Source organism: Castor canadensis, chromosome 4 (genome assembly GCF_047511655.1).
Source record: "Castor canadensis chromosome 4, mCasCan1.hap1v2, whole genome shotgun sequence".
NCBI lineage: Eukaryota > Metazoa > Chordata > Mammalia > Rodentia > Castoridae > Castor > Castor canadensis.
Genome location: NC_133389.1, coordinates 66,698,238 through 66,715,189, shown reverse-complemented (window position 1 = coordinate 66,715,189; position 16,952 = coordinate 66,698,238). Strand labels below are relative to the sequence as shown.

The 16,952-nt window shown below is 46.6% G+C and overlaps 1 protein-coding gene across 9 annotated transcripts in view; it reads right to left on the bottom strand.

The window, feature by feature from the left end:
* Positions 1-950: 950 nt before the first annotated feature.
* The window catches only part of Ldlrad4 (low density lipoprotein receptor class A domain containing 4), a 402,230-nt gene continuing 386,228 nt past the window's right edge, over positions 951-16,952 (bottom strand). For all 9 annotated transcript variants that reach the window (XM_074070391.1, XM_020180295.2, XM_020180298.2 and 6 more), the window contains 3 exons: positions 15,882-16,036; positions 3,229-3,282; positions 951-1,603 (listed from right to left, as the gene is read on the bottom strand). In XM_074070391.1, coding sequence (XP_073926492.1) covers positions 1,073-1,603; positions 3,229-3,282; positions 15,882-16,036 — 740 coding nt within the window. In that variant the 3' untranslated portion in view covers positions 951-1,072. The remainder of the gene's footprint in view (positions 1,604-3,228; positions 3,283-15,881; positions 16,037-16,952) is intronic.

The following is a 16,952-nucleotide window of genomic DNA, read 5'->3' as shown; positions in this document are numbered from 1 at the left end:
GACACTGTTCAGCAGTGCTCAGAATAACCACCTTGTATTTCAAACAACAATTGACTGCATAAAATATGTATCTGAATATATTTCATGCTACAGGGAAAAAAAATCTAAATTACTGAAAAAAAATACAGTTGGAGGATTGGAGCAGCACTATGACACTGAACTCACAGATGTGTTGGGCTCATTTTTAATAAAACATGCAGTCTAAGACTAGCAGAGTAACTCAAAGAAGTCAAATGCTGGCACTTAGCACTTCCTGTCTTCCACCCAAGCCTCCAGAGGCCTCAGCGATGCTCTGCTCTTTAATACAAGTTCTTGCAGCAGTAATCACTTCTGTGACTTACGTAAGTTGGTAAACACTCAGCCACATCCCCAAATACCTTTTCTTATGATTCTGGGAACATGCTAGTGTGTTCCTTGGGCCTAATAACCATCCACAGGTAGCAAGACAACATACAGACCTCCACACCAAGCAATTCCCTATGTATTTTAAACATACAGATAGTGCAACTTTAAAACATCACAACACCAATTAACGCCTTGCACTCATCTAACTTGTCCACTTTATACCTTGGCACACAAAACAGGAATTGCGATTCATATTATTAAACCAAAATAAAAGTTCCACACCTCAGGAGAAAAAGCAAACTGGCTGATTCTTCCCCATGATAATATATAATAATGCTTTCTTCTTTATTCAGTTAATTATAAAACAGGCCATTCTGACCTCATTTGTCTGCAAAGTCTCCTTTCAGAATTATTAAATAAATCAAATATCTCTGTGGGTCTTATGACATGATGTCTTCAAAACATCCCTTTCTCTGTTTCCCCTGCCCAAACCCATCCCCGATTATCCCCCACCCCCACCCTCCATAAACAGACCAGATGAATTTTGCATTGTTTAGTCTCCTTTGCATGCAATTCCCCTGAAAGGAACAGAAACAAAGACCATGTTTGCACATTTGGTTTTACTTAGTTGTACCATGTAAAACTGGACAACACTGTGCAGGAAAGGCCTGCACTGCCTCCTTCTGCCTTGGTGTCTCTCTCCTCATTCAAGTACACACTGGAGGGATCAGACCAGGTTCCCAGGCTTCCTGTCTTTGCCCTTGACGGGTACTATTGTGCTCTCTGAATGGTTCTGCTGAAACTGTGGTCTGCTGCCCCTGTGCGAGTTGCTGTGCTGGTGGTGGAAGAATGAAGAGCCTGGATAGTGGCCCATCACCTCGCTGTAGGTCGGGGGCGGCCCCTCCATCCTCCCGTTACTGCTGCAGGTGGCGGCACTAATGCCCGAGTGGCTGCTCGGTGGGCATGGGCCCCCGTTGTACACAGAAATGTCTATCAAGTCACTGTCAAATATGGTTCGGTTGGGTGGGGCCCTCACAGACTCCCGGTTGAGCTCCATCTGCTGCTCGGGGTCCCGGAGCTGCAGGGTGCAGGGTCCCTGGTAAGGAGGCGGCTCCTCTCCATCAGACAGAGAGATGGTGGGAGGCAGGTCGATCTCGTGCTGCACGTAGGGGTAGGTAGGCTGGAAGCGGCTGAACCGGTCCCTCTGGATAAACGGGGAGGCAGCGAACCTGTCCCTGGCCCGAGGGGTGTACATGATCTAGAAGGAAAAGAGGAGAGGGTGAGGATGTCGTGGGCACAGATGACCATCAATGGCACAGGAGCAAGGAAACATGCTTCCCAGTTGGCACACTGTCTACTACACCATTTCCCAGACAGAACAGGGAAAAATTTTTCCAGACAAAAATTTAATTTCCTTATACCTAATGACTGAGACCACTCAAGTGTGTGAAACTGTGGCACAGTCTCTGGGCTGGCTGAGCAATGGAGAACTGTGGGTAAGTGGAAGTTTGGGTTTAATGGAACTATATGTGCTCATCATGGATGCATTTCCCAAGGGCTCAAATGGGAACAGAAGTGGAACAAAGAGAACGGTGCAGTGAGCACTGGACTGGGCCACAGGCCTGAACCCGGCCACAGGCTCGAACCTGGCCACAGACCTTGGTGGCTTTATCTGTAAGAGCAGGGCAGGAGGGGACCTGCTTTCTTAGGCCCTGCCAGCTCTGGAACCTGTGATTCAGCAAAGTGGAGAGGGGCTCTGTGTTTTCATACTTTTTTTAAATACTTTTTTTTTTTAAAAGCAAGGCTCAGAAGGACAAAAATTGCAAGTTCTCCCTCATATGCAGATTATAGACCCAAAACAAATGCAGTAATATTATTGGACATGGGTCACACACTAAGGGGAGAATGTGCACGGGAGGAATAGGGAAAGGGAAGGACACCTACAACTTGAATGTGGCTGATGTGCTCACTGTAGGGGGGTGAATAAAGTAATCCTAAACTGGCAGAGGCTACTATGGGAAGGTTTCTGGGAAGTAGTGAAGCAGTCTGGTAGAGATGAACCAATGTGGGTTGTAACACATTTGTACATGGAAGCAATGCTAGGAATCTCTCTGTAAAGCTATCTTTATCTCAAACTAGCAAAAATGCTGTGTCTTTCTTATTATTTCAATGTTTTCTCTTTAACAAATTCAGAGAACAAGAGGGCAGAACAGGATCTGCCCGGGTGCGGGGAGGAGGGGGGTGGGGGGGGAAGGGGGAAAGGGGGGCAGGAGGAGGGGGTGTCATGAACAATATATACACATGTCAGTAAATGTAAAAATGATAAAAGAAAGGAAAAAAACCAGAAAAGTGACCCTTCTTTTTGATTTCTAGACTTCTCAAGCTATTTGTATTCTAGATAAAGTTTCCTTTAGTTATTTCTAGTCATTGATATGAAAAATATTTTTATTTCAAAGTAACTATGACTTAGCTTGTTTTCTCCAGATGGTATATTTTTAGTAATCCTCTCATTTATTTCACCATCCAATTTTCTTCTAGGAGACAGCTGTCACTTGCATATGTGTGTACATGTGTATGCTTGTGTATTAAGGTATCCAGCACAGAGCCATGGTTCTCTCGTGCCACGTTTTTAACCTGGAGACATGTGGAGAACCTTGCTATTTGCTATGTAACCTGCCCACACTTGCCAAGACTGCTTAGTAGGGCGAGACCAGTGACTCTCAGCCTGCTCTCTGTAAGGAGCTTCATACTCACACAAGTAATTCCTAGAAGGTGTGAGTCCCCTCATCCCCTTTTTAGCCAAAGTTACGAGCAATGCCTGTGTGGCCAAGTTTACTAGTAACCTGGCTGTTCTGCGGCTTCCCTCCCTCTGCCCCACCTTACCTCTGAGGCCCCAGGCCGTGGCACGGAGCTGTCAGAAGGCCACAGGCACCCTTCCTGGAGGTGAGGAAAGGAGAGAAGGGAGGAACAAGAAACAGAAGAAAATCATTCATTTCATACAAAAGCAGCACCCCTTGAACCATGACTGTTTTTTTTTTTTTGGTGGTACTGGGGGTTTGAACCCAGTGCCTCACACTTGCTAAGTAGGCATTCTACACCTGAGCCACTCTGTCAGCCCAAACCATGACTTTCTGAAACAGGGATCACACTGTTCTTTGTCAATGGCTGACCTGTCAAAAACATGGAGCAAAAAAAACCAGTCCTTCATATGCCACACGTGTAAATGGAGGGCTGTGTGACCCAAAGGAAAAAATAAAAAGTGTGGGTCCTGGCCATAATGGATCTGAAGGCAAATATTACTCAGCCTACACACTAGTGTGCTTCAAATAATCGCCAAACTGCATTTAGTCACTGCCTAGATTTGGGAAGTCCTTGGGTCAACTAAGCTGTGAAGCAGAGGTGTCCCCAGCAAGGTGCGTCACCTGGGCCTGCCAGGCCTTGCACTGCCTCCCATCACCACTCAAGCTGAGGTCAGCAGCTGCCCACACACGAGTGCTTTCACCTCTACCGGGTTCTTTCTGAAGCCTCAACGCCCCTCGAGCATCTGCTATTGAGTCTGTTCTTCGGTCTGAATATTCACAGGGGTAACCCGACATTGTACACGCTTCAAGTCTTTTTCAAAAGTGTTTGACCAGACTGACAAGGTGGCAAGAAAACAACAGGCACTGTTAGTGGTCATTTCTAACACCACACACTTGTTTATAAAGCATTCCAACATGCTATCCCCTTAAGCCAAATTACTGCCTATTAGCCACAGTTCTGGTAACGTAACAAAGAGAGTAAGGACCACAGGTTGGGTGAGCAGAAGCCTGTATTTTTGGATTCCCGGGAATATGTGTATTAGACCTCTAAGGTAACTGAGCCACCCTGGAGCTCCAGAGTGTCCTAAGTATAGACCCCACAGTAAACCAACAAGCTGGTCAGTAGCAAGGCCACGGTGTTCTTTTCTGCGGTCACCATTCTAATATAAACACCAGCTTCACTGCTAAATAGGGAGTTTGCCAAACATACGCAATCTGTTCCTAGGATACTCGCAAACACCACAAAATTGCAGCAAAAATATATATGGACCCAGCTGTGTTTGGAGGAAGGGTGGGCTTAAGACTCTGGTGTGAAGTTATGTAACGGACCATTACAGTTTGAGCAGGGTGACAGGTGGAGGACCAAAGCTGAATCAAATGATGCAACTCATGCAGCAAAGTGGCTGCTGCTGCTCCCAGGAGGAAATTTCTCCCCTCCCCCACCTGAGTAGCTAGCACTGCACTTTGGACGGTGGCAGCAGTGCCTGCTTCTGCCCATTTGCCATAAGCCAGGACACCTCCCTGTCGTCATGCTGGCCCTGTGGCACTGTGCAGGGAGGCAAAGTCTCCTCCTCTTCAGGAAACTAGAGCACCCAGAGCTGCTGTTGTTTGGGGCTGCCATCTTAGCATGCTTTCCAACTCGCTCCATCCTTTTCTCTGTGTGTGCTGAAAAAGTGACACACGCCATGGCTACTGTCCCTGGTGGCACACAGCAACAACCATAGGGGAGATGGGCAGGCCCTCCAGGCCTGGGCTGGGTCCACTGTTGGGAGCGGACTCTACAGCCAGCTCTGGGGCTGCTTGGGGCTTCTGTGCTGGGTGCTTGATGCATGGTAATCTGTGGTAAATGTAACTTGCTAAGAAAGCAACCAATTTTTTTCTTAAAGAAACCTCTTTGTTTGGAACCTTGCCATGTGGCAGGATTCACAGAATACCCACTCATGTGCAGACCTGGGAGTGAATTGCGGTCCCTCTTTCACACAGCATGGTGGCTCTGCAGCTCTCAGCCAAGGCTCCTGCTGACTGTGGGACTACCACAGTTTTCCATCGCCACATGCAACAACACAAAGTTGTTCTAATCACGCCCCACAGAGTTCCTGGGGCCAGGAAAAGGGAGCGAGGGGGCAGGCCTGGCTATGACCCAGTCCCCACCGGCTCACTCTCCTGAGCACCCCTACCATGCCATGCTTCTCAGTAGGCCATGACCAAGCTAAGCCCTGTCCTCTCCCTGGGCCAGGGCACATGTGTCTCATGCACACAGCATTGGGTCCTACCTGCTTCTGCTGTTCAAAGTAAGGGCACAACTCTCTTTTACACTTTTCGCTAGCTTGGGTGAAAACAAGGGTCCTGCCTTGGGATCCCCAAAGCCTGAGGAAAAAACCCTGGAGCAGGAGGAGCAGGGACTAGGAGGGAAGAGAAAGTCAGGCCACTCCTGACCTGGGACCTTACTGTACATCTGTCCGAAAGGATGGCAAGTAACACGTGACTCCTTCTGTCTAGCTTTTGTTCTTGCAGGAATAATATAGCAACAAAATAAAAATTCTAAAATGGTATGCAACAATCCCATAACCCTAATACTGGAACAGGTTTTTTTGTTGTTGTTATTGTTTGTTTTTTGAGATAGGGTCTAACTATATAACACATTATGTAGCCCGGGCTGGCTTCAAACTTGCCATCTTCCTGTCTCAGCCTCCCAAGTGCTGGGATTATAGGTGTGCACCATCAGGCCTGGCTAGAACATTTTTCTCTTTATAAATGCTTTTCCAGTGTGTACTCATTTGCATAAGCTAAGTTTACTTATTATAGTTATAATAATAATTAGATTCTGCTTTGTCTTCTTGTCCTTATATAGTATGCCTGCATGCATCCCTTGACAAAAATTATTGCCATCATTACTATTTCAAAAACTATGTAACTAATAACTATCTGCTGGAGATGGAGCCTTTGGGAGGCCATGAGGGTGGAGTCCTCATGAATGAAATTAATGCCCTTACAAGAAGAGGCCAGAGAGCTAGCAAGCTCTCTATATACTATTAAAGATACACATGACCTTGGCACTCTGCAATCAGAAGGGAGCCTGACCACAGCCTGGCCATTCTAGTACCAGGATCTCTGACTTACAGTCTCCAGGATGGTGAGAAATACATGTCTACGTGTATAAGCCAGTCATTTTAAGCTACTTTGTTATGGAAACCAAACTAAGAATTTTACAGTTTTAACTCTTGGACTTAGGTTTTTGTTCATTTTGAGTTAAGGGTCCATTGCCATCCTTTTGCATGTGGGTATCTAGTTACCCTGCCATCATTTGAGAAAAGACTGTGCTTTCCTGATGGAGTAGTTCGGCACTACTACTACATATGTTTAAGGTTGATTTCTGGGCTATCTAGTCTATTCCACTGATCTGTATGTCTGCCGTTAGGCTCATACCACACTGTTTGATTACTATTAATTCTGTAGTAAGTTTTGAAATCAGGGATTGTGAAACCCCTAACTTTGTTGTTTGTTTTTGAAATTATTTTTGGCTATTCAGGGTCCCTAGAGATAACATAAATTTAAGATGGATTTTTCCATTTCCAAAAAAAAGGCATAAATGGGTTGGAGAAGTCTGTGGGTGGTGCTGAATGGCCCCTAACCATATTAAGACCCCATCCATGGGTATGGGGTGTCTTTCCATTTATTTGTGTTTTAATTTTTCAGCAACATTTTATAATTTTCAGTGAACAAGAATTTAGATTCCTTCATTAATTTTATTTCTAAACATTTTATTCTTTTTGCAGCTATTGTAAGTGGCAGTGTTTTCTTAATTTCCTTCTAATATCAGACGGTTCACTGTTAATATAAATACATGCAACTGATTTTTGGGGGGCAATACTGGATTTTGAACTCAGGGCCTTGCACTTGCTAGCACTCTACCACTTGAACTATTCCCTAGTCCTTTTCACTTTACTTATATTTTGAATAGGGTCTCACATTTATGCCCTGGCTGGCCTGGACTACAATCCTATGTTGCACACCTCCTGGATAGCTGAGATGACAAGCGTGCACCACACGCCCAGATTTCATTGGTTGAGATGGGGTCTTGAGGACTTTTTTTTTGCCCAGGCTACCCTTGAACCACCATCCTCCCAATTTCCACCTCTGAAGTAGTTAGGATTACAGGTATGCATCATGGTGACTGGCTTGTTTAATCCTTTTTAAGTGCTACTGAATTCAATTTGTTGAGTTTTTTGCACTATTATTCATAAGAGAGATTGGTCTGTAATTTTCCTTTTTGTTGTGCCTTCATCTGTCTTTGTTATCCGGAATGCCATCTTTGTTCCCACCTCTTCAATGTTTTCAAAGAATATGAGAAGGATTTGTGTCAGTTCTTTAAATGTTTGGTAGGATTCACTGTTAAGCCATCAAGTGCAGTGATTTTCTTTGTTGGAAGGCTTCTGGTTATTTGTTCAGTCTTCTTACTGGTTATAGATCCCCGCAGATTTTCTGTTTCTTCATTAGTCGGTTTAGGTAGGGTGTTTCTAAGAACCTGTCCATTTTATCTAGGCTTCTCATAACCTTTCTCATTTCTATGTCTCTTGGGCAATTTTCACCCCAACAGCATGTTTTCCATTAAAGGAGAGTAGTTTGTGGCTGACTTACTGGGGGTTCTGTTATAGCCATGAGCCAGAGCCTACTGTCATGGGTCCATGTGCACTATGACAAGGGTGAGGAACCCCACACCCTGACCTTTCTATGCTTTCAACTAAATGCTCCTTACCATACACAGAGGATCACAGGAATCAGCAGCTTTGGGGACTGGAAACCAGGGAGAACACTTAATACAGTGTTGTTCAAACTGTGCTTTTCAACCTCTTGGAGAGCTGGAAAATCAGTTTGAGCAGGTTGCAGCCAGCTTCCAAAAATTAAATAGGACAGAAATGGTCTGAGTATGCTGTCTAAAAGTTTTGTTTTATGAAGCTTCTGACCTCAGGTGTGTATAAGAGGACTGTGGAATAAAATGTTTCCTACTGTTCTTCATGGTCAAGAGTCTGAAGGCCTCATTTTAAATGGAAGGCACCTGAGTCCTAAAGAAGGTAGAATACTCACTATAGGTGCCACTGCCAGTTTGTGGTAAAGCGAGGCCATTGTTGGGTATTCCAGCTTTTATATAGGGCCCTCTAGTGAACAAATGCACTGTGTGGCCTCGAATAGTTACAAATCTATCTTTCTCCTGGTCCCACAGTAAGAATCTCAAAGCAGACTTAGACCTCTAGGACTTTAGCTATTCAGCAACATCTTTTTCTAACATCAGTTTTCTCCCCTTTCCTTTCTTTTCTCCATCCAAGTGTTTTTACTATTCATGTCTTTTCCACTGTAGATGGCAGTAACAGCTTAAATGTAAAGGCAACCCCTCTACATGGTAATATCTGTTCTGCAGCATTTACTCCTTGGGAATCCTTCATCAGGCTTCTTCTTAAGACTCGATGTTTCCCTCCTAACTCAACCCAATCTAGGGCATGTCCCTTAAGAGAAAAACAATCATCCAGGAAGGTCTGTTGGGAAGAAAAGAAAGGGAATCCTTTCTATTTTTAGAACAATACAACAGACTAGGGAGGAAAAGATGCTACCAGGTGCCTTTCCCAGCCTGCTGGCAGGGGAGTGAGCAATTAGACATCAAGAAAAGCCAACTCAGGAATGAGAACTCTCCTGGCAACAGGAAAATGTGGAACCCACACTACCAGCCTAGGCATGTGTGATCCTGCTATCAGTCCCAGTCACCTCAGGCAATGTGTAGGCAGAAGCTGAGGCACAGGTAAATGCCTCACCCAAGGCCACAGAGTTGGTATGGGATGAACCTGAAGGCAGAAGCCAGTCCTGGGGAACCATCCAATATTCCAGAATTAGAGTAATTAAGAGACCGTTAAGATTTTTTTTCAGAATAAACCACACCAACTACATAAAAAACAAATAAACATCACCATTAGATTATTAATACTAAATGCCTTATATATTTAAAAACTTACTACAAATTAGTTTATAAAATTTTTCATAAATTTTATTTAAAAGTATTATTTACACATCTTTTGCCACAATACAAACCATTTTCAAATGAGTCACTCTGAGATGTACAGATGCTCAGAACATTACTGGAATTTCCTTTAGCATCTATTTATGTGAACATAGGATTTTTTGTTTGTTGTTTAGACAATGTCTGGCTATGTCATGAAAGCTGACCTGGAACTCATTAAGTAGCCCAGGCTGGCCTTGAACTTTCAATCCTCTTGCCTTGCCTCCCAAGTGCTGGAATTATAGGCATTTATCACCATGTCCAGAAACAAAGGATGTTTTATAAGTGGTTTGGTTTTTTTTTTTTTTTTTTTTGCAGTGGTGGGGTCAAACTCAGAGCCTTGCACTATCAGTCTTACTGTGTTTCACCTGGCTCTGTACCAATATGGTATCATTTAGGTTCCCCATTTACATCATTCATAAGCCTTAACTCTAAATAGATTTTGGCTCAAATCTATCCTCAGAGAACAAGTAGGAAAAAGAAAGACTTGCCATCATGGAGAAGTAAACAACAACAAGTTTTCCTTGACATTAAAGGACTAGGGGCAAATAGTAGAGTGCTTGCAAGTGTGAGGCTCTGAGTTCAAATCCCAGTAACCTCCCCAATAAAAAGTTGTAAGCTCTGAAGGTAATTCTAAAACTGTTTTGAGTAGTAGTGACATGAGGAGAAGGTACTTGAACTACTCAACTGCTTCAGAGATAAACTTGCTATTAAAGAGGTCTATCTATTTTTCTTCAGATGGGAACATGCTGTGTAACAGTTAGGGCCCAGCATCTTTACCAACTTCTGCTTAGCATCTTGGCCTCCTGTTTCTCATACCTGAAGGGAGTCCCCATTTTGAAGTGATGTTAAAGTGATCTGTTTTCTAATGTTTCAAATGGACACACCAAAGGGCAAAACCTTTACAATGACCACCTTGGCAGCTCCATTATGTGAAAGCCCTTGTTTACTCAAGGAGGGAGAGAAACAGTGTGGCCAGCAGTAGGAAAACAGAGCTAGAAGATTGCAGTTAGGCGATGACCTGTCCTGGCTGGCTACTTGGCACTTAGAAATGCAGCTGCTACAACTCATGAAATAATGAAGGACTGGTAGTGGCCAACATCAACAACAAATGTGTCTGGACTTACAGCACAGCAGGAGTCTGTGTACTGACAGGGAAACTTCCCGCCATCTTTCATCCCAGCAACCCTGCCAGCCAAAGCCTGTGGCACTCTTTTCTTTATCCTGGAGTGTCAGGAACATAGCATCATTAAATGGTCCTTTGTTCACTCTTTTAACCTTACTGAAAATAATTCATTTCTATCATTTCATAAATGCTTTTTAAACACAGTCTAAAGTAGAACAGGCCAGCATGTTTTAGTCAGCAGGACACAACACAAGTATGCTGAGCCTTCAGTGGACACCCAGACCCGACCTGTGGGCTTCTCACACATCCTCAGGTATGGGGCCCACCTCAGAGCCTCCACTTAGAGAAGGCTGTGGATGGGCACTGTTCAGGCTGAGAAAGGCACCTGCCATACTCAGGGTACACCAGGAAGTCCCTGTCCCAACATGATAGATTCCTGAGCACTTCTTAGAAGAATGCTGGCTGTAAGCCACTACCCAGAACTGCCATCCTCTATCCTCCCTCCTCCCAAGGTTCACAGAGGCACTGGTGACAGGACTGAGCTGCAGATGGCCAACTCTTCTCTCTCAGCTCCAGGCTCCTGCCAGAGGTGAGGGCCCTGCCCCAGGAAGATGACTGGATGGCAGGGACAACAAATGACCCTGTCAGGCCAGCTGTAGGACCTGCTGCACCCTGTAGACCCAAACACACATTTTGCACTCCTAAACTAGCAGGAGTGGCCTTCACTGTCACAAGGACATTCTCCTCCATTTTTCTGGAAACTAGAGGCTTCATGGGTCTGTTTTTGGTTTTAGCCTTGAGGTAGAGGCTTAAATGCCAAAAAATGTTTTCCCAAAATAACAATCAGCACCATGAAAATTGGTACGTGGCAATGAAATCCCCCCAACCCCAGTTCCAAGGGTCCCCAGAGAGAGATGGGGTACAGCAAGGACAGGTGAGGCCCATCTTCAGTCAGTGGTGGCTGCTTTGTGGTCCCAGCCTGAGGAGCCAGGCTAGAATAACAGAATGAAGACCAAGGTAGTCCTCCAACTTGCTAGAGAAGATGTAAATTCCTTTTTTCTTTTTTTTTTCAATGCTGGGTATGGAATCCAGAGTCTCAAACATGCGAGGCAAGTGCTCTTTGGCTGATCTACACCCCAGCCCCATAAACTCCTATTTTCATGTGATAGCCCTCAGTTTTTAAAAGATGGATGAAATTTTGTCAGAACACCCCACACCAGAGCACTGTGCATCTGAGGAACCCAAGCTTCTGCACTAACAGAGGGAACAACCACTGAGTGCTGGTCCTCCTATCCAACAGTTAAGGTACAAAGAAAAGGCCTCCTTCTCTGTGTCAGGGAGGCCCAGGCACCTGGATTTTTACAACTTATTTAATCCATATAGCAGCTGGTAATGTTAATTTTTAAATTGAAATAGCCGTTTTATAGAAAAAAAAAAAGGGTCTATCTTCAACTGTATATGGCTGAACCAAGTAAAAACCCAATTCCTCCATTCCTCTTTCTTTAGTAGATGGTCATCTGCCTCCACATGCCCATCTTCCACATACCCTGGGTTGGCCAGATGGGGTCAGCTCAACTGCCAGATGTCAGAAACGACTGCTCAGGCCTCCCCAAGCATGGCAAGAAAAGCTCCAGCAACATGGGCAGATATCTCAGTGCTGGTCCCACACACTTAGGCCTCCTTAGCATTTCCCTATCACTCTGCAGTCTAAGATAGCAAAAAGAAATCTAGACAGTCTAGAAGCTCCAAAACCACACAAAGGAGGCTCTGCAGAAATCCACCAATGCTGCCTCAGGAAGGCCACTTCAGGTTCACGTCCAACTGCATCCACTGCTGTTAGCCATCACTTAATCTTCTACTTTTCTGTGGTTTAATTTAAGGCTGGGTTGCTATTTTTCATTTTTGTCCAGAAATGCTGCTTCAACTTAATTCAGGGCCAGTATCGCTTATACCCAGGCTTCCCTGGATCTAGTGAGAAGGAAGGCTGACCTGCCTCAAAGGGACACAGGGCCCCTTTACCTTCCCCCAACACACATGGTCGCAGCCAGCAAGTGAAGAGTCCAGGGGAGAAGGTGCCAGTGTGAGAAAGAAGGGTGCTGGCGGTGTAAGCAAGCAGTGCCTCCTCCCCCCATGGCACTGTGCTGTGCTGGGTGTCCCAAAAGAAGAGCCCATGGGGGAGGAGCAAAGCTAACCCTTGCACCATGCTTTCAGAGGACTCTCCCCTAGAACTAAGGTCATAGCTACTGACATCCTAATTTATTAACTTCAACTGGCATTCCCTTTAGGCCCAAGTGGAGAGTCACTAACAAGAGGATGGAAAGCTCCCAAGAGAGGCATGCAACTTCCCTGGCCAGTAAAAATGAACACCGGTGTTACCACAGAGACCTCCCGTGGGCCTACAACCAACTGGCCCGAGCCCCACATGTCAGGCTGTCTTTGTAACACAGACTCAGAACAATGAGAGGCCTGAGGGGACCCCTGCATCCACACACTACTAACTAACAGTGTGCTGAAGCCACCCTCCCTGCACAGTGCTGAGGAAGGCAAACCTGGTTCTCAGATGCTGGCTAAACAGAGGCTCCTCAGGAGCCTGCGGGGGGCCTTGACAACAGAATCGAATCTAGTGACAGCAGTAGAGTGTGAGGCCATCCCCGCAGATCACCCTGCTCCAAGGTGCACACACCAGTCCCCCAGGCGCAGCCTTTGAGGATGAATGACAGTGCTTGGTCAGTAGACAGAGCCCTTGCCACCATGCTGACTGTCCAGCTTCTGCTAGCTCCTCGGGGAAGGGCTGGAGGCACAGGCTGTCTTGAAACTTCTCTGGCCAAGCCAGGCACTCGGGTGGAGGAGACAAGGGGTCCTCATGCTCATCCCAAACATTTTCTGACACAGTCCACTTTACAAACACAAGTGGCTGCTGGGAACCTCAGCATCTCTGAGACCAAGAGAATGGCAGTGGGGCCTCTGCTTCTGCCAGGCAGGGATGGGACATGGCAACTGTTTCCATTTTGCCTAGCTCTCCAGGCTCTGGCAGGTTCCTGTGAACACCAGGATGAAAAGAAGCATTCCGGGTGGAGATCCCTGGGAAACTGTCCCTAAGGCACAGAACCAGACGAGCACAGTCCCTGTGCCTCTGGAAAGTGTGCTCTTCTCTCTGTGGACACCTCAGAGCCAGCCAGCAGAGCTCCATTCATGTAACAGGCATCCTTCTGGGCCAGCGATGTTCCCTGGACAGACAGCATGGCACTCAGCTCCTGGGGTCAGATTCCCCACCTTGGGGTCCTTTGTGAGACTGCTCTGTGCATTGTAGACCATCCCTATAGTACCACCATCCCCAGTTGTGACAACTTCCAGTTTCTGTTGAATGTCTAGTTGGGGTAAAACTGCCTCTGGTTGAGAGCCCCAGGTATAAATGAATCAACTGCACTCCCAACACTGGATAGAGGGAGCAGTCATTTCTTTTTTTTTTTTCCTGGTGGTACTGAGGTTTTAACTCAGGGCTCACACTTACTAGGCAGGTGCTCTACCACTTGAGCCACTCTTCCAGTCCTTAAAGGATCATGATTTCCTTCCCCTTCCCCAGGAAATTCTTAAAAGGACTTAGGGAGGAAGACTTCTGTGAGGGACCTCAGGGGGCTAGGTCAGGGACAGTGTCCAGGAGAGGAGGGTCTTTTTCTTCCTCATCGCTTTCTCCCCTTTTTGGGAACTATAAAGTAAACTAATGGTCCTAGTCAGGACATGGAGTTAAGATATGCGACAGCAGTGTCCCTGGTCATAGTGTTGAAACACACCTTGAGTTTCATGAAACATCAAACAGTCCCTTGCTGCAGGAGCAGCCTGTGGGCCGTGAGCATCTGATCTGGATCACTCAGAGGAAAGAAAGAACACAGTGGCCCAGGAATTAAAGGCCGTGCCATGTGCAGCAGCCCCTCCGGCCTGGCTCAGCACCAGCCCAGCAGCACTCAGGGCACCACTTCCAAATGCCCATGGAGAGTCTCCTCAGCAAGGAGCCCCTGCGTGGACACAACTCACCAGCTACTGACTGCCATCACTTGCCACTCAGTCACTTCCAAATGCCCATGGAGAGTCTCCTCAGCAAGGAGCCCCTGCGTGGACACAACTCACCAGCTACTGACTGCCATCACTTGCCACTCAGTGTGCAGTCCTGAGGGCCCTCTGGTCATTCGATCACCATCTCAATTCCAGAATGGGAGGCCCTGCTGGTCAGTCAGATAGCCCTGTGGCCCACCTGCTCCCAGAGAGAGCTTCACAGGACCACAGGGCCAAATGAAATACAAGACCTCTTCTAAGTAAAAACATGTTGAAGCTTTGTTTTTTGCCATTTTAATTGTTTTCTTGCTGTGCCTTTTAGCTGGCACAGGTGTGGACATGTATGGTCAGGACATAATACACAACGACAGTATAGCAAGAGGGCTAGGTCTGCACTGAGGAGTGAAGAAGGAGTTGCCTGGATTCTGGAAGGCAGCAAGCAGATGATGCCTTCTTCCCCAGGTAAGTCTGAGAGGAAGGCAAAGGAAGGGGACCAACCAGGGGACTGGAAAAGCCTGTGTGCTCTGTTCAGGGATCATTTTGGGGCTTCTGAGTAGAAAGTGTGAAATGGGGCATACAGGTAAAGTCATAAGATGTACTTTGTGGAAGCCTGAGAGCTGCCTGTGATAGGTGGCAATGCAACCACCAAATGCCTGGGGGGTATTTACAGTCCTTATATTAAGGCAAAGCAAAGATGGATGATTCTTTTGTGCTTCTGAAACTGCTACCTTGACAGATTTTCTTGTCCTGTCTTTAAACTCAGATCTTTGAAAGAATATGTTCTCTCTCAAAAACAGAGCTGTCCTTGTGCAATGACTGACAGGCGTCAGGACAGTACAGCACCCAGTGAGTCTGCATGGTGTAGCCTGAGGGTACCAGATTGCCTGTGTCTGACAAGCCCTGGAAAACTACCGTGTGTGATCGTTTGATCAAACCACTCAGACTGCACACCTGAGGAGGCCCTTCAAATTACCATCCCACTGTCCCCTCCAGCCAACTGGTACCCAAGCCCTGAAGAAAAATGAGTGCATCATTGTGATATATGAGTGTATCGCTCATCCCTAGGTCACCTCCAGGACCAGGTTTAAGAAGAGATGACTACAGAACCTTGTGATGAGTGAGCAACGCCAGACCCAAGAGCATACTAGGGCATGACCCATCCAACACAAGGATCAAAACCCAGCAAAGCTAATTTGGGCTGAGAGGGGCTGAGAGGGACTGAGAGGGGCTGGGAGGGGACAGGAGCTTGTTTCTGGGGGCTGTCATGTCCCTTTCTTGATTGGGTGCTGGCCCCATGCCGTGTATAGTGTGTGAGAATTCACTGAGTTGAACACTTAGGATGCGTGTGCTTTTCTGTATGGTAACTCTCAACCGAAAATCCTTGGCAACTCTGGCACTACAGTGGACTGACATAATAGGTGGTCTTGGTTCCTGGCCCTTGCTAGGCCTGCCTGACTATGGGGACCCAAGAAAGGGGCCTGGCAGTACTCAGGGAGGCCCAGGCCACACTCACCGGCTGCAGCGGGTCCTCCTGCCTCCTGCTCTGGCTTGGGCGGTTGATGAAGGACCGTGTGGAGACTTTGTAGTGATTCAGCAGGCAGACGATGACAACAACCATCACCGTGACCACCACCACAATGATGATGATTTGGGCAAACTCCAGCTCCGCTGCAAGACAAGTGGAAAGCACATGAACCACTGCCCTCTGCACTGCTTCCAAGGCACTGCAATGATCACAAACACCAGGCAGCGAAGGCCCCTCACACACATCTGGTCCCCACAGAGCCACCCACAGGGAGACAGAAACTGGGGCCCCACTTTGGAGGAGAAGAAAATAAGTGTATTTGCGGAGCTGGCAGCTGACTGGGCTGGGAGTCAAATCTTGAACTGCGGGATTTCCAAGGCTGTGCTCTGGGTACACAGATGTCTCAAAGTTCAGTCCTGCTCCCGAGGGCTCAGGATTGCCCCGAGAGTGAGGACCTTTGCAAGGGATCTTCGGTTCTCAGCCTAATGTAGTTCATGGACCTGCTCTGCAATTTTTGCAAAGAGCAAGTTTGAATTCAGAGCCTCTGCCCCTTGAGCCACACCCCAACCCTTTTTTCTTTAGTTATTTTTCACATAGGGGCTTATGCTTTTGCCCATGGCCTGCAGTGAACCACTACCTCTTACCAATGCCCCTCAATAGCTGGGATTACAGGCATGAACCATTATATCTGGGTTTTTTGTTGAGATGGGATCTTACCAATTTTTTTGCCCAGGCTGGCCTTGAACCATAATCCAACTGATCTATGTCTCCTGAGTAGCTAAGATTATAAGCATAACCCACTGCCCTTGGCACTGCAATTTTATAATAAGAGGACCTTAAGAAAATGTGTTCTATAGGTTCCAGTATGCTTCCGAAGTGCTGGTTGTGACTGTCCTCATTGACACTAGGGAGTTCAAAGTTCAGCCCAGTGAGCTCACTACATGCAGGCTGCCATGGGGACACCTGCTCACACTGGGCAGGCCTCCAGTGCTACCCTCTCTTGGGAAATGGATCCTAGGCTCCCATCACTTAAACTCCCTTCCTGTCAGATGATCCCTC